Source organism: Capricornis sumatraensis, chromosome 1, assembly GCF_032405125.1.
Source record: "Capricornis sumatraensis isolate serow.1 chromosome 1, serow.2, whole genome shotgun sequence".
Lineage (NCBI taxonomy): Eukaryota > Metazoa > Chordata > Mammalia > Artiodactyla > Bovidae > Capricornis > Capricornis sumatraensis.
Genome location: NC_091069.1, coordinates 160,208,352 through 160,227,785, shown reverse-complemented (window position 1 = coordinate 160,227,785; position 19,434 = coordinate 160,208,352). Strand labels below are relative to the sequence as shown.

The 19,434-nt window shown below is 38.1% G+C and overlaps 1 protein-coding gene across 1 annotated transcript in view; it reads right to left on the bottom strand.

The window, feature by feature from the left end:
• Positions 1-208: 208 nt before the first annotated feature.
• The window catches only part of TRAT1 (T cell receptor associated transmembrane adaptor 1), a 43,052-nt gene continuing 23,826 nt past the window's right edge, over positions 209-19,434 (bottom strand). Inside the window, exons 3-6 of the mRNA XM_068968371.1 lie at positions 16,595-16,631; positions 7,637-7,698; positions 5,209-5,294; positions 209-484 (exon numbers count right to left, since the gene is read on the bottom strand). Of these exons, the coding sequence (XP_068824472.1) occupies positions 209-484; positions 5,209-5,294; positions 7,637-7,698; positions 16,595-16,631 (461 nt within the window). The remainder of the gene's footprint in view (positions 485-5,208; positions 5,295-7,636; positions 7,699-16,594; positions 16,632-19,434) is intronic.

Below are 19,434 nucleotides of genomic sequence, written 5' to 3'. Positions count from 1 at the left end.
ATATTTTACTACATAGGTGTTTTTTAAGTGAATTCAAATAATTAAATAGCTAATTTGTATGGTATTCCATTTGGCGTGCATAACATAACCTCTAGATAAAAGGTAAGCGGCCATCGCACCAACGGATGGTCAGATCATCACCGTGACAAGTCATGCTGTGTCAAATGGGTCTTCATTTGTTTGACAGACACGTCCAGTAAGAGCCAGTTCACTGAGCTAGATCATAGTCTAGTGAGTGTAAACTTTCTTTCTGTGCACGGATCAATCCAAACAGCCTGATGGGATCATCGTGAATGTTTTCCTCTGTTTCCTCGCTTTCTGGTGGGAAACTGTCCACCAAAGTGGTCTTAGAAAGGCTGATATCCATTGCATGGATCTGCCCCTCTTCATCCTTGTCTGACAAATGAGTTTTCTGTTTCTTGGGCTTTCTTCGCTTCCCCTCATTGTGATCTAATGAGGTATAGCACAACCTTAGTTCAGTTTCCTAAAAGAGAAAGGCATGGTAAGTTTTCACTGTTAGCCATTCTTTCAGCTTTGACCTCTGGGAAACTCTAAAGCCTACCAAAAACACACAAGTTTGTTTTCTGGTCTTCATGGCCTTATTTGCCAAATTTGTCGATTAGAGTGATAACTGCAAATAGTAAATTCAAGATTTTGGAGTGGAAAATGTTTAAAAGAAAACAATTTTTTTTCTTATACTCAGAATACACATGAACTTTTTAGATGGATTTTTTTAACCAGTTTCTCCCCCTGCATTCACCTCAGGGAGTGCCTTCCCTGTATTTCACCTACCAAGTAACAATATTCTGATTTGTTAAACTGGGAACAAAGCATGACAGGAAGGAATATAACCAATCAGATATGCTTTACATATGTTTAATAATTGGTTATTTGATACCCACAAAAGTCTCTACTTTCTCTACATTTGAGACTCAGAAGTACAAGGTTAACAGGGTTTATTTGTATGACTGGGGCTTCCCTGATGGCTCGGTCAGTAAAGAAGATACTTGCAATGCAGGAGACCCAGCTTTGATTTCTGGGTTGGGAAGATCCCCTGGAGAAACCCACTCCAGTATTCTTGCCTGGGAAATCCCATGGACAGAGGAACCTAGCAGGCTACAGTCCATGGGCTTGCAATGGTTGGACATGGCTTGGCAACTAAACAACCAACAACCATTCATATGACCAGCATTTGGCAAGAGTTGCATTTCCCATTTTCCCCTATTACTTCCTTCTGCCTACCTGTCCTCAGATCCTCTTTGAGCTCATTTAGGTTCATCTTGGATTCATTTGCACCCAAGAAAGCCTGGCGGTCCTCTCTGGCCTAAAGCTGGGTCAGCACTAGGTTAAGAAGGGCAGGAGACTAGAGAAACTTGCAGAAAGCAAGAAGCCGGAAGACAAGATCTTGAATTTGGTGTTTGAAAGTTTTAAGATTGAATTCCAGCTGTGACATTCTAATCATGGGACCTTGGGCAGTTTTTTGTTTTTGTTTTGTTTTTTTTAACTATCAATATTTTAAACCTCTTGCTATCAAATGAGAGTACCTATCTTAGGTTGTTGGGTGAGAAGTTCCCCTGGAGGAGGGCAACCCATTCCAGTATTCTTGCCAGGAGAATTCCATGGATAGAGGAGCCTGGAGGGCTACAATGCATAGAATAGCAATGAGTTGGACATGACTGCTGTGACTTAACATGCATCTTACAATGTTATTAGCAAATGGAGGTAATTTACATTTGACCCTTGAACAAGGTGGGAGTGAGGGATGCCAAACCCTTGAGCAGGTTAAATATACATATAATTTATATGTAATTTAATATTACATATAATTTTATAGTCTGCCCTCCATATCCACAGTTCTGCACCCACAAATTCAACTAACCCCTTGCTGTATAGCTCTGTAGTATGCATCTAGTGAAAAAAACCAATGTTTAAGTAGACTGCACAGTTCAAACCTGGTTTTCAAACCAAGATAAGGTCCAAGGTATGGTGGTATTATGGAGCTGTAGGCTAAAACTTTAGAACAGCCATTGAATAAACAAAAATAAAGTTTACCATTCAGCGTAAGCCAAACTTATATCAATTTGTGGGGTTTTGGGTAAAGAAGCAACATTTGGATTAACAACCCCCCGATGCATGGATTAGCTTCTCCCTGTTGGCACTTGTTTTATGCTAAAAGTTAAAAAGTCTTATCTCCTCTACCAGGCAGGGGAATGGTTCTATTTATAACCTCTCTGGTATCTTTGGTCTGACTTCATTTCTAAAATAATTTCTGGATAATTGTAGATAGGTAATGGGTATCATTGCCATCACATCTCTATACTCTGCCAGTTAGCCCATATACTATTTTCAAATTATCTTCCTAAGGCATAACTTTTATATTTTACCATCCTGGCCCCGAAACTTTAGCCTAGAGTCTGAATTTTATAGCATAACATTCAAGGTTTCCTATGCTCATAATTCACACTTTCTATTTGATTCCCAGTACTCTCCTACATAAACTCTGTATTTCAAGGAAACTGGACATTTCTCTGCTTTCTTAACATAACTCATGTTTTAAAAGCTGGTTTGCCTTTGCCTAGAGAATATGTCAGTGAAGTTAGCAAAATAACCAAAGGGCATACAGTAATAGAGAGAGGTGGGTAAATTTTTTGACTATCTACCACTTTATTCTATTCTCTTTCTTTAATAATTTCTCCACTTTGTTTTAGGAAATTTCCTTCCTCTATCTGGTCCTGGAGAGCCTGTCAATTACAATGCTGTATTCCATCTCAGCACAGGAATAAGCATTCGACCCAGGCTGGAACCAATTAAACTACCCATCCTCCTGCCAACAGAAGCTGGGCCAAGAGTAGGCATATGACTTCAGCAGAGCCAGTTACATGGCCTTTTGGGGACTGAGGTACAGGTGCAGAAATAGAAAAGATATCTTTCCCTGGATTTGGGAGAAAGAAAATCTGGGTCTCCTGTGGCTTTCCCAGCCTCAATGGAAGAGCCCGTTGGTAATAGAAGAGAATAAAGTCAGTAACAAAGAAGTTGACTTATTGTAACTGACCAAAGTAACTGAGTACCATGGTAGCTAACTGGGCAGTGTTTAGATGGTAATTGTCATTGTGACCCCATGGACTATACAGTTCATAGAATTCTCCAGGCCAGAATACCAGAGTGGGTAGCTGTTCCCGTCTCCAGGGGATCTTCCCAATCCAGGGATTGAACCCAGGTCTCCCACATTGCAGGTGGATTCATTACTAGCTGAGCCAGCAGGGAAGCCCAAGAATACTGGAGTGGGTAGCCTATTCCTTCTCCAGTGGAAATCTCCACCCAGGAATTGAACCACTGTCTCCTGCATTGCAGACGGATTCTTTACCAACTGAGCTTCTAGGGAACCCCTCTAACAAAATGGAATTGAGCAAATATAAGGAGATTGCTTCTGGTGGGATAAATTAGGAAATTGGGATTGATCTATGCACACTGCTTACTATATGTAAAATAGATAGCTAATAAGAACCTACTGTATAGTACAGGGAACTCAACCCAATACTTTGTAATGACCCATATGGGAATAGAATCTATAAAAGAGTGAATATACATATATAGCCAATTCACTTTGATGTATACCTGAAACAAACACAGCATTGTAAATCAACTATGCTCCAATAAAAATTAATTTAAAAGTAGAGATTACTTCTAATTTGTGCAATTAAATTTGTGAGAAGGATAAAGACTAATTCCCTTAGAAGTGTCTTTAAATATATAATTTATAAAATAACAGACTTTTAAAGACACTTAAAGGCTCTGCACAATTTCCTCTTGAGTATAAACCAGATGCAGCATAAATAAGGCTGACCTATTTAATTTACATGTATTAAACAGCAACTTCTATTCAAACAGCAACAGAAGTCTCAGTTCTATTATAACTAGGATGCTGTGGATCACTGCAATTCCGGCGGTATAGTTATATTTTAACCTTTCTCAAAAGGTTTTCTTTTTATTATCATGAATTTTGCAAATCATATTATAACAAGCAGTTTTTTCATACCTTTTATCTAAAATACATTCAACAATTAATTGAATGTCACATGGCAGATTTGCCTACGAGAGAGTTGCTTTACATTCTGCTTAAATCTCACCACATCTTGTTTTCATTAAAAAATTTTTAAGAATTTGATTTTTAGAAGGCTCCTATAAAGAAAAAGGAAATTCTATCTTAATGGGAAGTTTCCAAGTTTTGGCCCATCATTGGGAGGAAAATGTTTTCTGTCAAGTGGGATTAACTTTGGATTCTGTTTCCCTACTTGGTTTCTGAGTCTCTAGGGCAAGTTTTATATCATCTCTGTCAAATGGGAATAATCATGCTGCCTCCCTCATAGGAATCTAAAATGCTAATACCTATAAAGCACATAAGACAAGTCTGATGTATAACGAGTACATAGGAAATGCTGGCCCTATGCCTGTTTCTAGGAAATAGCATGAAAGCACATAAAAAAAAGGGATGCGATAGGGAAAGAGAAGAAATAACCATTATAACTGAAATTTATAACACTTCAACCACAAATACGCTAAGAACTGTGAACAGTAGTGCTATGTATGAGGAGGCTGAACTGATGTGGGTAGGAAAAGTATAAACTACTCATTTCTTCTTGGGTTTTTCTATTTCTGCTTATGCTTTAGTCCTGCCTATCCCCAAAAAGCCGTGTGTAAATCTTGCCATAAGACAATAGCCATAGAGCTTGTATTAAATTTACACTCATTTTCCTTATAAAACAGAAGTATGTTCTTTTATAGTTAATTTCTTTTCACTAAGATCTTTCTCTCCCCATCCACCATCGATTCCTGACATGTAAGTCTTCTGAGCATTCTGTATGTGTCACTTTTTATAATTATTTCTTTGATACATGTAACTTTTTTTTGCTCTGAAAGAAAAAAAGCTTAATTACTTAGGAAGAGAATCCACTTTTCCCTTGAAATCTACTGCATTTGTAGTTGTACACAATTTTGACTCTTTAAGTGTGGCTCTGAAAACTATTTATTTGCCTTCTGAGTTTTTCATTACAGCTTAGGTGCTAGAATTTGACAGCAGTTCAGAATGCAAAATTTCTAACAGGCTGCTTCTGATGTTTATCAGAATATGGTGCCTTTATGCTCTTGAAACAGGGAGATGTGCCATGACCCAGGCTGCATCTGGCCCTTGATACAGGAAATAAAACTTACCTGCGAAGGTGGGGCATCTTGCAGTTTGTTCACAGATCTGTCTGGTCGTGCTTTCATCTGTTCATAGCAGTTTTCATCCACTGGTTCTGGGGAGTTGAAAAGAGGTTTACAATGGGAAAATTAAAAAATGCTGGCACAAATCGTAATACATGACCCAAACACCACTTAGCTATAAATGTGAAACCCTTGGGAGTCACTTGATTAGTCTATTATTTTTGTGGTGGTGCAAAGGTAAGGAGGTACAAACTGCTCTCTACAGATCAGACTGTGGAGAAGCCTGTTGCCCCACAGTATTAACATCTAGACAAAAGGTGGTCACTTGGCTATTATTCTTTTTATACCATCGCAGGACATGACAGTCTCTGCTCAAACTACCATTTATATGTTACAGAGATCCTATGAGTTAAAGGCTTGCCTGCGCCCTTCTATTTAAGTATGATTACAAATGGTGCAGGTAGCATAAAGCACGGAGCACATATATTGATGATCAAAATTTGGTAATTTTTTCATAAGAAAGATATTTTACTCAGAGGCCTTTTTAACCCTATACTATTTTTTAAAAAATATATTTTAGATTATGTTTGTTGTCCCACATGTCAGTGACAGGACAGTTCATCCAGGCTGTTTTGAGGGGTATACAGTGGGGAATATAAGGCTGATACTAAGTTGTTGGGGAGGTTTGGCCATGTCCACCAACCAGCAGGCATGAACCTATTTCCTTCTGTGGGGGATGCTTACTGAGTCATCCATACCTTTCTTTCCCCAGATACTCTATTTAAAAGGGAGAGGAAGGAGAGCTAATGACTTGTAGGATGGAGAGTAACGCTGCAGAAATGTTGATTGCACCAATTTGACCCCATAGATGAAAAGATGTGTTTATAATACAAGGTACTTTGTAATGCTCCAACCCTTTCTGAAAAGCAGTGTAGAGAACTGGCCCGTAATGTTTCTCAAAGCGTAAACCATGGGAAATATGCATTAGAATCACCCAGGAGGCTTGTTAAATAGGAGGTTCCTAAGTCCTACTGTGGAATTACTAAATCAGAATGCACCTGTGCTCACTGCTCATGAAGCCTGCAGATATGGTAGGCTTTGAGTTACCAGGACACAAAAGAAATAAAATCTTCAAATAGTATAAGTGGGCACCACAATTCTGCAAAGGGAAACAGGAAGAAAAATTCTTTAATAGTCTATTCCTGAAAAATAGTTTTGATTCCGCAGAGAGCAGAGGATTAAAGGATGCTTTACAATGGTGGCAGGGGATGGGGAGAGACAAAGATTATTTAAATTCTTGACATCTACAAAATTCTCATGTGTTTAACTTTAGGAGATTTCATACTGTCTTGATATATAGATATTCAGATGAATGTAATTCATTACTGGGAATCTGTTTGAGATGTCAGTCAACAGGAGTTAACCCCACCTACCCACTCCAGTACTCCTGCCTGGAAAATCCCATGGACGGAGGAGCCTGGAGGGCTGCAGTCCATGGGGTCGCTGAGGGTCGGACACGACTGAGCGACTTCACTTTCACTTTTCACTTTCATGCATTGGAGAAGGAAATGGCAACCCACTCCAGTGTTCTTGCCTGGAGAATCCCAGGGACAGGGGAGCCTGGTGGGCTGCCGTCTATGGGGTCACGCAGAGTTGGACATGACTGAAGTGACTTAGCAGCAGCAGCAACCCACCCTCCACCAATCATGAATTAAGTGCTTACAGGGCAGGGATAGAAATAATTGGTAGCCCTTGTCTGACAGCTTCTCTCATCAGAGGGCTGGGATCAGATCACAGCTGTTTGTTTTGAGACATTTAGGGGTTTTTTAGTTGTGGGGGAGTAGAATGTTTCAAGGAATAAAGGATGCTGGGAATTGAAGAGTACTTATTACAAAAGAACAAAAAGTGTATAACCCATCACTCATTGATGGTTTGGCTCTTCTCTTTCCCTGCTTGTCATCAGTGTAACCCTATATTCGCTACTTTAAAAGAACCAGTTAAAACAAAGGAAACCAGAGAATCTGTTCTTTTTTCCAAATTATTCACTGTAGATATGCTTTTGTATACAGAGCATAAAACACTGTTCCCCTGGGCAATCTTCGGTTCTAGAAATAGCTTTATTTCATAGAAATCTGTGTGTGTCAGAATTCATGGTAATTGAGTCTTCCGGTATTCTCACTACGAACTAGAGTGAAATAAAGAGAATATAACAAAACAGGATGTTGATTCACACTGAATGTTGCAATACAACTTACAATATGCAGCTTTGAAAATACGTAATAAATGATATGCTAAATATACTCAAATGTATGGTTACCATTGAAATATTTAAATATGATTGTGACAAAAAATAAGCTACCTCAAATTATTTGTGGAATTATGTGGGGGTAATTGATTTATAGGTAAATTTAATTTTTGGAAAAATAAAACTTACCTAAGGCCACATTATCTATGTTACCATAAATTGGTGTGTCTTCGAGATCATACTCATCCTCCCTATAAGAAGGAAATAATTTGCCTTGTTAGAATCTACATAGTTCATATCTAATTTCTCAGGTATTTTCAGTATTGAGTAAATTATTGCACATTCTTATACAGCCTTGACCACCTAAGGTAGATATGCAAGTGAGTCAGTAAATACAAGTGTGCATGCATGTGTGTATGTATGAATTTGAAAAGTATATTCTGGATCTTCTTTTAGTAAATAATAGCAAATACTTATTTAACATTTACTATGTGTAAATGTTACTTGAAGTTAACTTGGAGTTACTTGAAGTGCATTATATATATTCATTCTTTTATATTTCTCACAATAATTTAACCAGACAGGCACTATAGCATTCCCACCTTATAGACGAGGAACCTGAGGCACAGATTGGTTATATAATATGCCGAAGGTCACAGAGCCAGAAAATGGCAGAGCCGGGACTAGAACCTAGATTATCTGTGCACTAAACAAAATCACTGCAGATGGTGACTGCAGCCATGAAATTAAAAGACGCTTACTCCTTGGAAGGAAAGTTATGACCAACCTAGAGAGCATATTCAAAAGCAGAAATATTACTTTGCCAACAAAGGTCTGTCTAGTCAAGGCTATGGTTTTTCCTGTGGTCATGCATGGGTGTGAGTGTTGGACTGTGAAGAAAGCTGAGCGCCGAAGAATTGATGCTTTTGAACTGTGGTGTTGGAGAAGACTCTTGAGAGTCCCTTGGACTGCAAGGAGATCCAACCAGTCCATTCTGAAGGAGATCAGTCCTGGGTGTTCATTGGAAGGAATGATGCTAAAGCTGAAACTCCAGTACTTTGGCCACCTCATGCGAAGAGCTGACTCATTGGAAAAGACCCTGATGCTGGGAGGGATTGGGGGCAGGAGGAGAAGGGGACGACCGAGGATGAGATGGCTGGATGGCATCACTGACTCGATGGATGTGAGTGTGAGTGAACTCCGGGAGTTGGTGATGGACAGGGACGCCTGGCGTGCTGCGATTCATGGGGTCGCAAAGAGTTGGACACGACTGAGTGACTGAACTGAACTGAACTGAAGCTATACACTGTACTTCCTGTTTGCTTGCTAAGAATATCACTCTGACCCTAACACTGTTTACTAAATATAGAGTGATTAAAAAATAAGAGGCCAGAGAAATATTGTAGACTTAGGCTGGCAGATGCAATAAAATGATTGATTACCTATTACATCCAAATACTGTGCTGTTTTATATACATTATATAAAAAAACCCAGGGAAATTCTACAGAAATATTATTTCCCACTTTTCAGATAGATTAATATATTTTCCCTAACCTTATGTGTAATATCAGCAATAAATAGCAAACGTCAAAGCTTTTCTTTATGCCGGTGCTCATTCAACCCTCAGGACAACCCTACGGGATTCATTTATCAAAACTCCCCCTTTGTGCACATAAGGAATTTTCAAGCTATAGAGGCAAATTGCCAAAAGACACATAGTAACTGACAGTGCTAGGATTATAATGCAAGTCTGGCCCTAAAGTTCTAAATATTATTTGCTCTTGATGTCTGATTTAAATTTCCTTATTGCTTCATCTGAATAATCCTATTAGGATTACAATAGACAACTACTATTGTCACAGGCAGTGACAAGGGCCCTGGTGACCAGCGTTCACAATAGCAGGCTGGCAACAGAAGAACATTTTAGGCAGTGAGTGGCATTTCATCAAATAGCAGCAACTGCTTTAACTTTGAGATTATATATCACCAAGCGCTGGAGGGATTTGCATCAAAAGGAAAAACTCTAATCACAAGGCATAACACCTAAATTAGTCCCATGCTTCTGAAAGAAGACAGTATACTTAAATATCAAGAATGCATCCTTAAAAAAAGATCAAATGATACCTGTATGATATTATTTGAAAAGTCCAGTTGCTGGTATGTATTTGCCTTATTTGATAACAAAGAAACTCGTCCATACCCTTTCTGTCTATTGGTAATTCACTATATCGGGATACAAAGTTAAGTCCCTGCTGATGGTTTTTCTCTGGCTATGCAGAGAATAAAATAGCAAAAGGTGAGGAATTTTTAATAAGACAATCCATCCATTTTCCCAGCACACATGAATAGCAGATACAACCTGCAAATGATAAATCATGTCCAAAAAATGAACATCATTTCATTCCCTATGAAGAAAATAGGACGTGATTTATAATGCAGTGGCCTGTGTCTGCAGGCAGGTCTCAAATGATTAATCATCACAAATAATCTATTATAAAGAAGCAGTCTAACCAATAAATTAATAAATATATTTTTACTTAGCAATGCCAAATAGCTCCAGCCTATTGCAAATATCTAATAAACTTCAAGCATAAATGTTTGGCAGTGTTTATGTTGAAGACATTACTATTTAGAGTAAATTAATAAATATGCCCAAAGGCTAGTGCACCTCTGAGTTTTGGGCCAGATCAGGTTCTCTATTGTTCTCAACATGTCTGAAATGATCCTCTAACCAATTAGCACATTTACCGACACATCAAAATTTAAAACAATATTGTGATTGTGTTGTTCAGTCACTGAGTCATGCCCAGTTCTTTGTAACACCATGGACTGCAGCATGCCAGGCTTTCCTCTCCTTCACCATCTCCCAGAGTTTGCTCAAACTCATGTCCATTGAGTCAGTGATCAACCATCTCATCCAACCATCCAACCATCTCATCCTCTGCTGCCCTCTTCTTTTGCTTTCAGTCTACATCTTTACAGTTCAGATTTTCCACTTTCACATAAATTTTCTCTAGTCTCTATTTTTAAAGTTCTTATTCATATTTTATCATTTTTATTGTGAAGTCCTTTTAAAGAAAATGCCTCTTACTTTATTATTTAAGATTAAATAAGTGAGTTCAATTTTTTTTTTAATCATTACTTTTGCCTGGGTGACTTTGAATGTAAATTACTGAAGTTTAAATTTCCTGGTTTAAAAAACAGAAATATTAAATTATTCCCTATGTTGTTCTTTTCAGCTTCCAAATTCTAAGACATAAATGCGGGTTTCAACATCCAAATAAAAATGAAAAACACTTCTGGAAAACTAAATAAAACTATTTTAAGGGTCTGGAAAGTTGAAAGGTTGAGCAAAGAGTAAGCTTAGGGGTCTGTCATACATTGGTTTTGCTTAACTTTATTTGTTTAATAGATATTTATTTGAAAGACTTCCCTGGTGGCTTAGATGGTAAAGCGTCTGCCTACAATGTGGGAGACCCAGGTTCAATCCTTGGGCCAGGAAGATCCCCTGGAAAAGGAAATGGCAACCCACTCCAGTACTCTTGCCTGGAAAATCCCATGGATGGAGGTCCTGCTAGGCTACAGTCCATGGGGTCGCAAAGAGTCGAACATGACTGAGTGACTTCACTTTTTCTGAATAGGCAGATAAAAGTTTGGGCTTTGCCCAGTGTGTAAATGTTACTTAAAGCCATGAGAAAGGATGCAATTACTAATGACATGAGTGTAGATAGAGAAGAGGTTCACTAGATGAGCCCTGGGCACTCTGTCATCTGTGGTTCAGGAGCCAGCAAAGGAAAAGGAGCTCCAGGTAATTGAGGAGAAAAGCCAAAATGGAGGGGGCCCTCAGAGCCTGGATGAGCAAGTGTCTCAAAATTGGCACTAGTGGTAAACCCGCCTGTCAGTGCAGGAGACCTAAGAGGTATGGGTTCAATCCCTGGGTCAGGAAGATCCCCTAGAGGAGGGCATGGCAACTCACTCATTTTCTTGCCTGAAGAATAGCATGGACAGAGGAGCCTGGTGGGCTCCAGTCCGTAGAGTCGCGCAGAATCAGACATGACTAAAGCAACTTAGCGCGCACACAAGAAGGAGAGAATGACAATGTGTCATGCTGCAGATGGATCACAGGGGAGACTAAGACTTGCCACACATACTTCACTGGTGACCCTGACAAGAGCTGAGTCAGTGGGTTATGGAGGACAGAAAATTGAATAGAGTAGGTTCAAGAAAGAAGAGGAAGAGAAGCTAGCAAATATGGACAGAATGTACATGGAACTTCCAAGTTTTCCTGTAAAGAGTACAGAACAATGAAGAGGTGACTGCACACAACCTGCTATAAAGACAGTCTTTCTTTTCTTAAAGATGTAAGGTGTTACTGTCTCTTTATATACTGATGGGAATCAGACCAAAGAGACCAAAAAAAAAAAAAGATGCAAGAGAGAAAAGGGGAAGTTGCTGCAGCAATGTGTTCCTCTGTATATCCTCAATAAATTTTACTTTGATAGGGACTGTACCATGAGTATAGGTTTCCTGAACGTGGCATGAGTAAACATCAAAGATAGACACTTGATCCAAGAGAAAAACATAAACCCTAGCAATTTTTGTATGGCTAGGGTTAGCTAAGAACCAGTAGTGTTTCCTATGAGGAGATATTTTAATAGGGTCTCAGAGATATGACATCTAATACTAAATTTTTATTTTGATCAGTATTCAAGTGCTCTTCTAATAATGCCCACTTTTTATTTTAGATAAAGTCAAACAGAAGCCTGTATCGCCAATGCTTTGGAGCACTTAAAGGACACTTAAAAAGTGTTTTGTTTTGTTTTTTCCTCAAAGTTTGAGAGAAGGGAGGCTGGAAAGTTCTGCTATCTTGAAGAACTGTAAAGAGATGGGAAAGAAACCTAGAGCAGGGACATAGAGCTAGGCATGCCCCAAAGACAATCAAGAATGAGATTTTTGAAACCTGTAAGTCCATTTTGGGAGATTCTCACAAAGATTTGGGCAAGGGATGCGACTTCTTGCATTCACACAGGATTGGAGTTTGGATTATGGTTACTTGTACATTAAAACAAACAGAAGGCTGGAGAACATGGAGATGTTTTGGTTCCAAATGCAGCAGTGGTCATAGTGAGGGCCTATTCTGTGTATCTACTTGGAAATCTGATGCTAGGGAAGGCTACCCAAGAGTTCCACTATCATTAGGATGTTCAACCCTGGGAACAGGTGGAGATGACAGCTGAGACTAAAGTCTGTTCCAGGGCACCAGGTCAGTATATTCAGCAAAGAGGGGAAGTGAAGCGGGGTCCTCAACCTGCAGAGCTCTAGAAATCCAAGAGATCGTTTTAGGTAGAAGAATAACTGAGATGAGATACGTTTTGTGATAAAAGCACCTTTCAATGCCATGCAGGAGGAGACCATGCAAAAGTTGCTGGAAATTTGTCCTAAGTCCTTGAGAGAGACTCTGAAAACTGAGCTATAAAAAGCTTAATGTAAATCTGAACTGCTTTCCTAACTATCTGAACTGCTTTCTTTAATTAAGGGGTAAATATGCTTTTGAACTGTGGTGTTGGAGAAGACTCTTGATAGACCCTTGGACTGCAAGGAGATCCAACCAGTCCATTCTGAAGGAGATCAGCCCTGGGATTTCTTTGGAAGGAATGATGCTAAAGCTGAAACTCCAGTACTTTGGCCACCTCATGCGAAGAGTTGACTCATTGGAAAAGACCCTGATGCTGGGAGGGATTGGGGGCAGGAGGAGAAGGGGACGACCGAGGATGAGATGGCTGGATGGCATCACGGACTCGATGGACGTGAGTCTGAGTGAACTCCAGGAGTTGATGATGGACAGGGAGGCCTGGCGTGCTGCGATTCATGGGGTCGCAAAGAGTCGGACACGACTGAGCAACTGAACTGAACTGAACTGAATAATCCAAATGGGTGGGTATTTTCTTAGACCTTAATTTAGACCTATAAAGTGGTCAGCTTTTTTTTTTTTTTTACCAGCTACTCTCTGCAAGTGTAGTATTATGTTATGATTCAACTTCAGAAATGCTCATTTCCCCAAGATTACAAACCTAGTAATTACAAGAGTAGACTAAAATCCAGAACTGTTTGGATCTCAAACCCATGTTATTCTCACTGCATTATCCCCTTAACACAGATCATAAGACAAGAATTGTGCAGAATTATGTTTAAAGGAAAAATAAAGTACCCTGGGATAAATAACAGGAAGCGGGTATTTAACTTTCTATTAGATGTAGACACTTTCCTGTCCTTTAAGTGATCATGTTCCTGACTTACTAATCCAGGAGCAGAAGATAAGAGAGGCAAATTTCTTTCCCCTCCAGCATAGCTTCCCACCTAAACCAGTGCTGAGTAGGAGCAGGGAGACAGGGCAGCAGGGAACCCAGGGTGGGGTGAGCTTGCCTCCCTTCTCCTGGCCTCAGACCATGTAAGGAACTGTGGAAACATCCATGATTCTAGCCCTACCTAAGAAAGATACCTACCTAAGTCCTACCTAAGAGCCTCTTGATGAAAATCAAAGAGGAGAGTGAAAAAGTTGGCTTAAAACTCAACATTCAGAAAATTAAGATCATGGCATCTGGTCCCATCACCTCATGGCAAATAGATGGGGAAACAATGGGAACAGTGACAGCCTTTATTTTGGGGGGCTCCAAAATCACTCTACATGATGACTACAGCCATGAAATTAAGACACTTGCTCCTTGGAAGAAAAGTTATGACCAACCTAGACAGCATATTAAAAAACAGACATTACTTTGTCAACAAAGGTCTGTCTAGTCAAAGCTATGGTTTTTTCAGTAGTCATGTATGGATGTGAGACTTGGACTATAAAGAGAGCTGAGGGCCAAAGAAATGATGCTTCTGAACTGTGGTATTGGAGAAGACTGTTGAGAGTCCCTTGGACTGCAAGGAGATCCAACCAGTCCATCCTAAAGGAAACCACTCCTGCATATTCATTGGAAGGACTGATGCTGAAGCTGAAATTCCAATACTTTGGCCACCTGATATGAAAAACTGACTCATTGGAGAAGACCCTGATTGATGCTGGGAAAGACTGAAGGCGGGAGGAGAAGGGGGAGGATGAGATGGTTGGATGGCATCACCAACTCAATGGGCATGAGTCTGAACAAGCTCTGGGTGTTGGTGAGGGACAGGGAAGCCAGGCGTGTTACAGTCCGTGGGGTCGCAAAAAGTTAGACACGACTGAGCAACTGAACTGAAAGAAAGATAGCCCTTATTTCCACTTGCTGTTTTAATTTTAATGTCTTAATATTAAAGACAGGAGATAGTTCATTTGTTTTTTGTTTTTTCCCTGAAGCCTCCATGCTCTCCTATAAAGGTGACTTTGGCTTCCAAACTACATAATCAGAGAAATAGACAAGCTGTGAAGTATATACATAAACTTGTGAATTAATAAGATAGCCTCTTTATAGATACAATCTGCATTGTATATTCAAATTCTGCCCAAATGGAGATTTATTACAGTTGATAACAGATTATTAAATCCTTTTTGGAGGGATCTGCATCTTTTCATCTTTGTATCTCTATTGTCTAACAAATGCTTATTTGTTAAATGAATATTTATTGAAAGAATGAATGTTATAAAAGAATCAGCCTTTTTTCTGAATTTTCCCTGCAGCCAAGAGCTTGCTTGTTTTGAGATGGGTATTTTACCAGTTTTCCTTTCTGATTTCTTATCATCCTAATTCAAAAACCACCAGTCCCGTCTTTGGTAGAATGATTGTATCATATTACTTTCTATAACAATGCATCTTAACTACCTTTCAAGTGAAGAGTATAAAATCAATTGTCAGATTAAGTTCTGCATGGCTATGTAGGATTCTCTTTGTCACATTTTTTTGTTGTAACTGAATCAGCAAATCACTCTTGATATGAACTAATGACTTAAATTATCTCATGTTGTAAAATGTAATGTTAAAAATAATCATGAAATATAAATTTTCTTTATTGTGTGGGTCTGCCTGTAGCCCAGATCTGAATCTTCCAGACATTTCCACAGGGAGAATAATTTTTTAAAGGACCTTTCTCAGTTCAGTTCAGTCGCTCAGTCGTGTCCGACTCTTTGCGACCCCACGAATCGCAGCACACCAGGCCTCCCTGTCCAACACCAACTCCTTCACTCAGACTCACATCCATTGAGTCAGTGATGCCATCCAGCCATCTCATCCTCTGTCATCCCCTTCTCCTCCTGCCCCCAATCCCTCCCAGCATCAGAGTCTTTTCCAGTGAGTCAACTCTTTGCATGAGGTAGCCAAAGTACTGGAGTTTCAGCTTTAGCATCATTCCTTCCACAGAAATCCCAGGGCTAAGGACCTTTTCAGAGGACAATAAAAGCTTACAGTGTTACCCTATACCAATGAGAAAGCTTTATGTTTTTGAAAGGCATTTTCAACCTTTCAGTTTACCATTTCAAAAAGGTCTTAAAGAATCCTCTAGAAGACTTTCTATATTTAGATTTTTTGTCCCAAAAGAGAAATTTCCAATTTAATGATACACTTGGGTCAGAATATACTGTCTAAGAAAATGAAACTTCTTTACTGTGACATCATAAACCTTTTCTTAAAAAAGTATTGCACAAATTTATCTGCAACTTGCTTAATAAATATAAGAGATTAAGTTATGTTACATCTATAACTGTATATTATTTAGAGTTATTTATTGGCAATACCCTTAAAATGGCACAGCACAAAGCATTCTTGTGTATGTGAATACATATATTAAATTGTATTAGATATTGCCAGATTTCCTTCCACCTTGAATTCTTAAGAGCCACACAATTCTATATTTAATTATTCTACATTGTTACAGTCTGAACTGAATCATAATCTAGGATATCTTCTTCCAAAATTAACGATGATTCTGTAGATACCAGATTAGTTTCATTTTGTCCTTCATCCAGCTCTCTCATTGACTCAGGGACAGTAAATAACTAGGGTAGATAATGTTATCACTATTAATCTTCAGATGGAAGTAAAAATAATTAAAACTCATTTTTTGTTTTAACCCAAGTGAAACATTCCTAAGTCAAACTTATAAAGCAATATAACACTAAGTACTTTCCATATTATTTGGGAATCATAATCCATGACTTATTTTCTACGTACCTGGGAAAGTAGTCATCAGAGTATGCGCATATTTTTTCTGAAAGATATTCAAAATAGACAAATTAAGAGAAAATTTGACATGTGTTAAACCTTTTAGAGCATGTTCTGAGAGGAGCTTAGTCTCAATGTCAGTTAACATCTTTAATCAAGCCACTTAACTCTCACTTAGGGGTAAAGATATCCTCTGATTTGGGCAAATCACATTCTTTCTTGGTAATCTGGAATGCAAACATAGTACAGCTTGGAAACCACACAGAGCTCAAGTGAGTGGTCAGTTTATGCATGGAAAACACCAAGCTGAGACCAGGGGAACCCTGTGCCTGTCTATTCTGTGGTTCCAGTCTGTTGTGGGGCACAGCTGTACTTTTCTGCCTTCAGGTTCCACGAAACACCTCTGCTTCTTACTGACAAATTGCCCTCTTTGCCCTTGCAGATTTGAATAGGCTTTTCTTCCTTATCAAAAAACAAACAAACAAAAAAGTACCTAGAAGACACTTCTATTTACTTATCTAATTTTGGAGTGCTCGTTAACTTTTCTTGGTGTGTGACAATCACATAAAAAAGGTGTTCAGGAACTTCCTTTGTTTATGATTCCATTTCATCCACAGGGTACAAATAGTGAGATAAGGAGAGAAAAGGGTTCTAGGAGAGGAAATTCAGAAAAGGTTGACAATGCAGTCTCTAAAGTTAATCAAAACAGTAGAATAGCTTTTAAACAAAACAGTATGCCAGTCTGCAAAACCAAGTTGGACCAGAGATTTGATGTAAGATTATAAATTCAAGAAAAAATTATGTGTGAAATCTCAAAGTACCCACTGTTGAAAATCAGATGTGGTGGTTCAAAGGCAAATGAAAAGCAATACGTTTACTTTAAATTAGATACATATATTCAAAAATGGTAAAAGTTTCAAGAAAATTTTAGAAAGGCAATAACTGGCAGAAATTAAGAGAAATTCAGAGTTCAATTTTAATAATTAAGATAAAAATAAACCTGTATTATATGATCATCAATAAAATTTCTTTTAACTGGATAGATATATATAATGTGATATTTATTATATTTTGATTGCATGTTATTAATCTGGCATTAAATCAAAATCAAAATCTTACAAAGGCTGTCATATGAAAGTGAACCTAGTATTATCTATCTGACAGTGACTCAGAGACAACTGTATGTTGGTAGTAAACTAACTAACATTTCCAAATAATTGAACAAGTCACCAAACAACTACCAAAATTATTTTTAGATAGATTTATGTATGACAAAGTTATTATCCAGAGAGGTCATTAAATGTTAAAGATATATTATTCAATGATGTTTCAAATTATTAAAATCACCATTTGGAGGGTAAAATAGACATGCCACATGTCAATATATTTGGAAGAATTCTGTGAAAGACCAAATGTGGGAATTTTTTGCAAATCAAAAACATCAAGCAGCTATGTGACCAGAAATGGTGAATGTAACCTATTTGGGATCTGTCACAAATATGCATCTTTAGCCCACAGTAAATGTCTTACCATGGACTGTATCTGAAAGATGTAGCTGTTTTCACCTTCAGATTAGTCTTGTGAATATGAATGTAACATGGATGCTGGGAGAAGCCCAGAGAAGTCTACTGCTGCACAGTACCCACAGGCTGGAAGCCCAACAAAATGAGAAATCTTGAGAAAATGTAAATAAGTTCAATAAGCATAGGAATAAAAATTAGTTAATATAGACTAGAAAATTGTTAACTGGAAGATATAAAGTACATATCAATTTCTTTTTATATGAAGTACATGTTTATACTCAGGTCATTATTATTCAAATTTGTCTGAAATTAAAGTGCATACACAAGAATTTAGTCAAACTGTAGCTTGATGTGTATTCAGGGTTAAGAATCAGAACTGGATTTGGGTACCAGCTCTTCAATGTATTTCATTGCAGAAGAAAAAGCAAATCATTGTAGAACTCATTCTTGATGTATCAGTAGGGTTAATAATGCCTAAATCATGGAGTAGATGTGGGAGATAAATGAGGTAATTTATATAAAGACATTTTAGAAAATGACAAAGTTCGTTATCAATATTATACATTCTAAGTCCACATCCTGTAACAAGCCACATTTAATGAATTTGGGAAGTTTTCAGATTAAATGGATTAGCTGGAAAGTAGCTGATAGAATATAATTTAAATGCTATTTTGAAGACTTATAAATAAATCCTGATTTGAGATGAAATCTTCTTTTAGGAAGAAGATTGTCATCAACTGAGCAGTAAATTCAAAGAAAAGATTAAAACTAAACAAAAATAGTGATAGTACAAGGAAAAGAAATAAGTGTGGAGTAAAAATGTTTCTCCAAACTGACTAATACTTCGTAAAGATGATGTGGGTTTTCCAACTGGAGGTGTTTAGAGCATAAATGATGGTGCCTGGAAAATACACTGCTGTAATATGTAAGAAGGATAGGTCTCTAGAAGGAAAATGTAGTTCAATATATTAGCAGCAGAGAAAAGCAAAACAAAGATTTAGACCAAAAAGTTTTGTGTGAAAAAAGGAAAGAGAAAGGAAACTAAAACAGTGTAAAGAAGAAAATAAGTAATGGGTAAAGGGCTTCGTACATCAGAACAAATCATACTGAAGAAGCACCCTGAAAGGAAACATTAAAAGTTCAAGGTCACCATACCACACTACTCTTAAAATTTAGATGTATAATCTGAAGCGAGACCATCAGTACTTATGCCCTTTTAGTCTTACAATGCTTATCATAAGAAGTGTGATAGAATATGATCTCTTTAAATAGGGGTACTACAATCAAAGGTTTAGAGGTTATAGCAAAGGAAAAAGATCAGGAAGT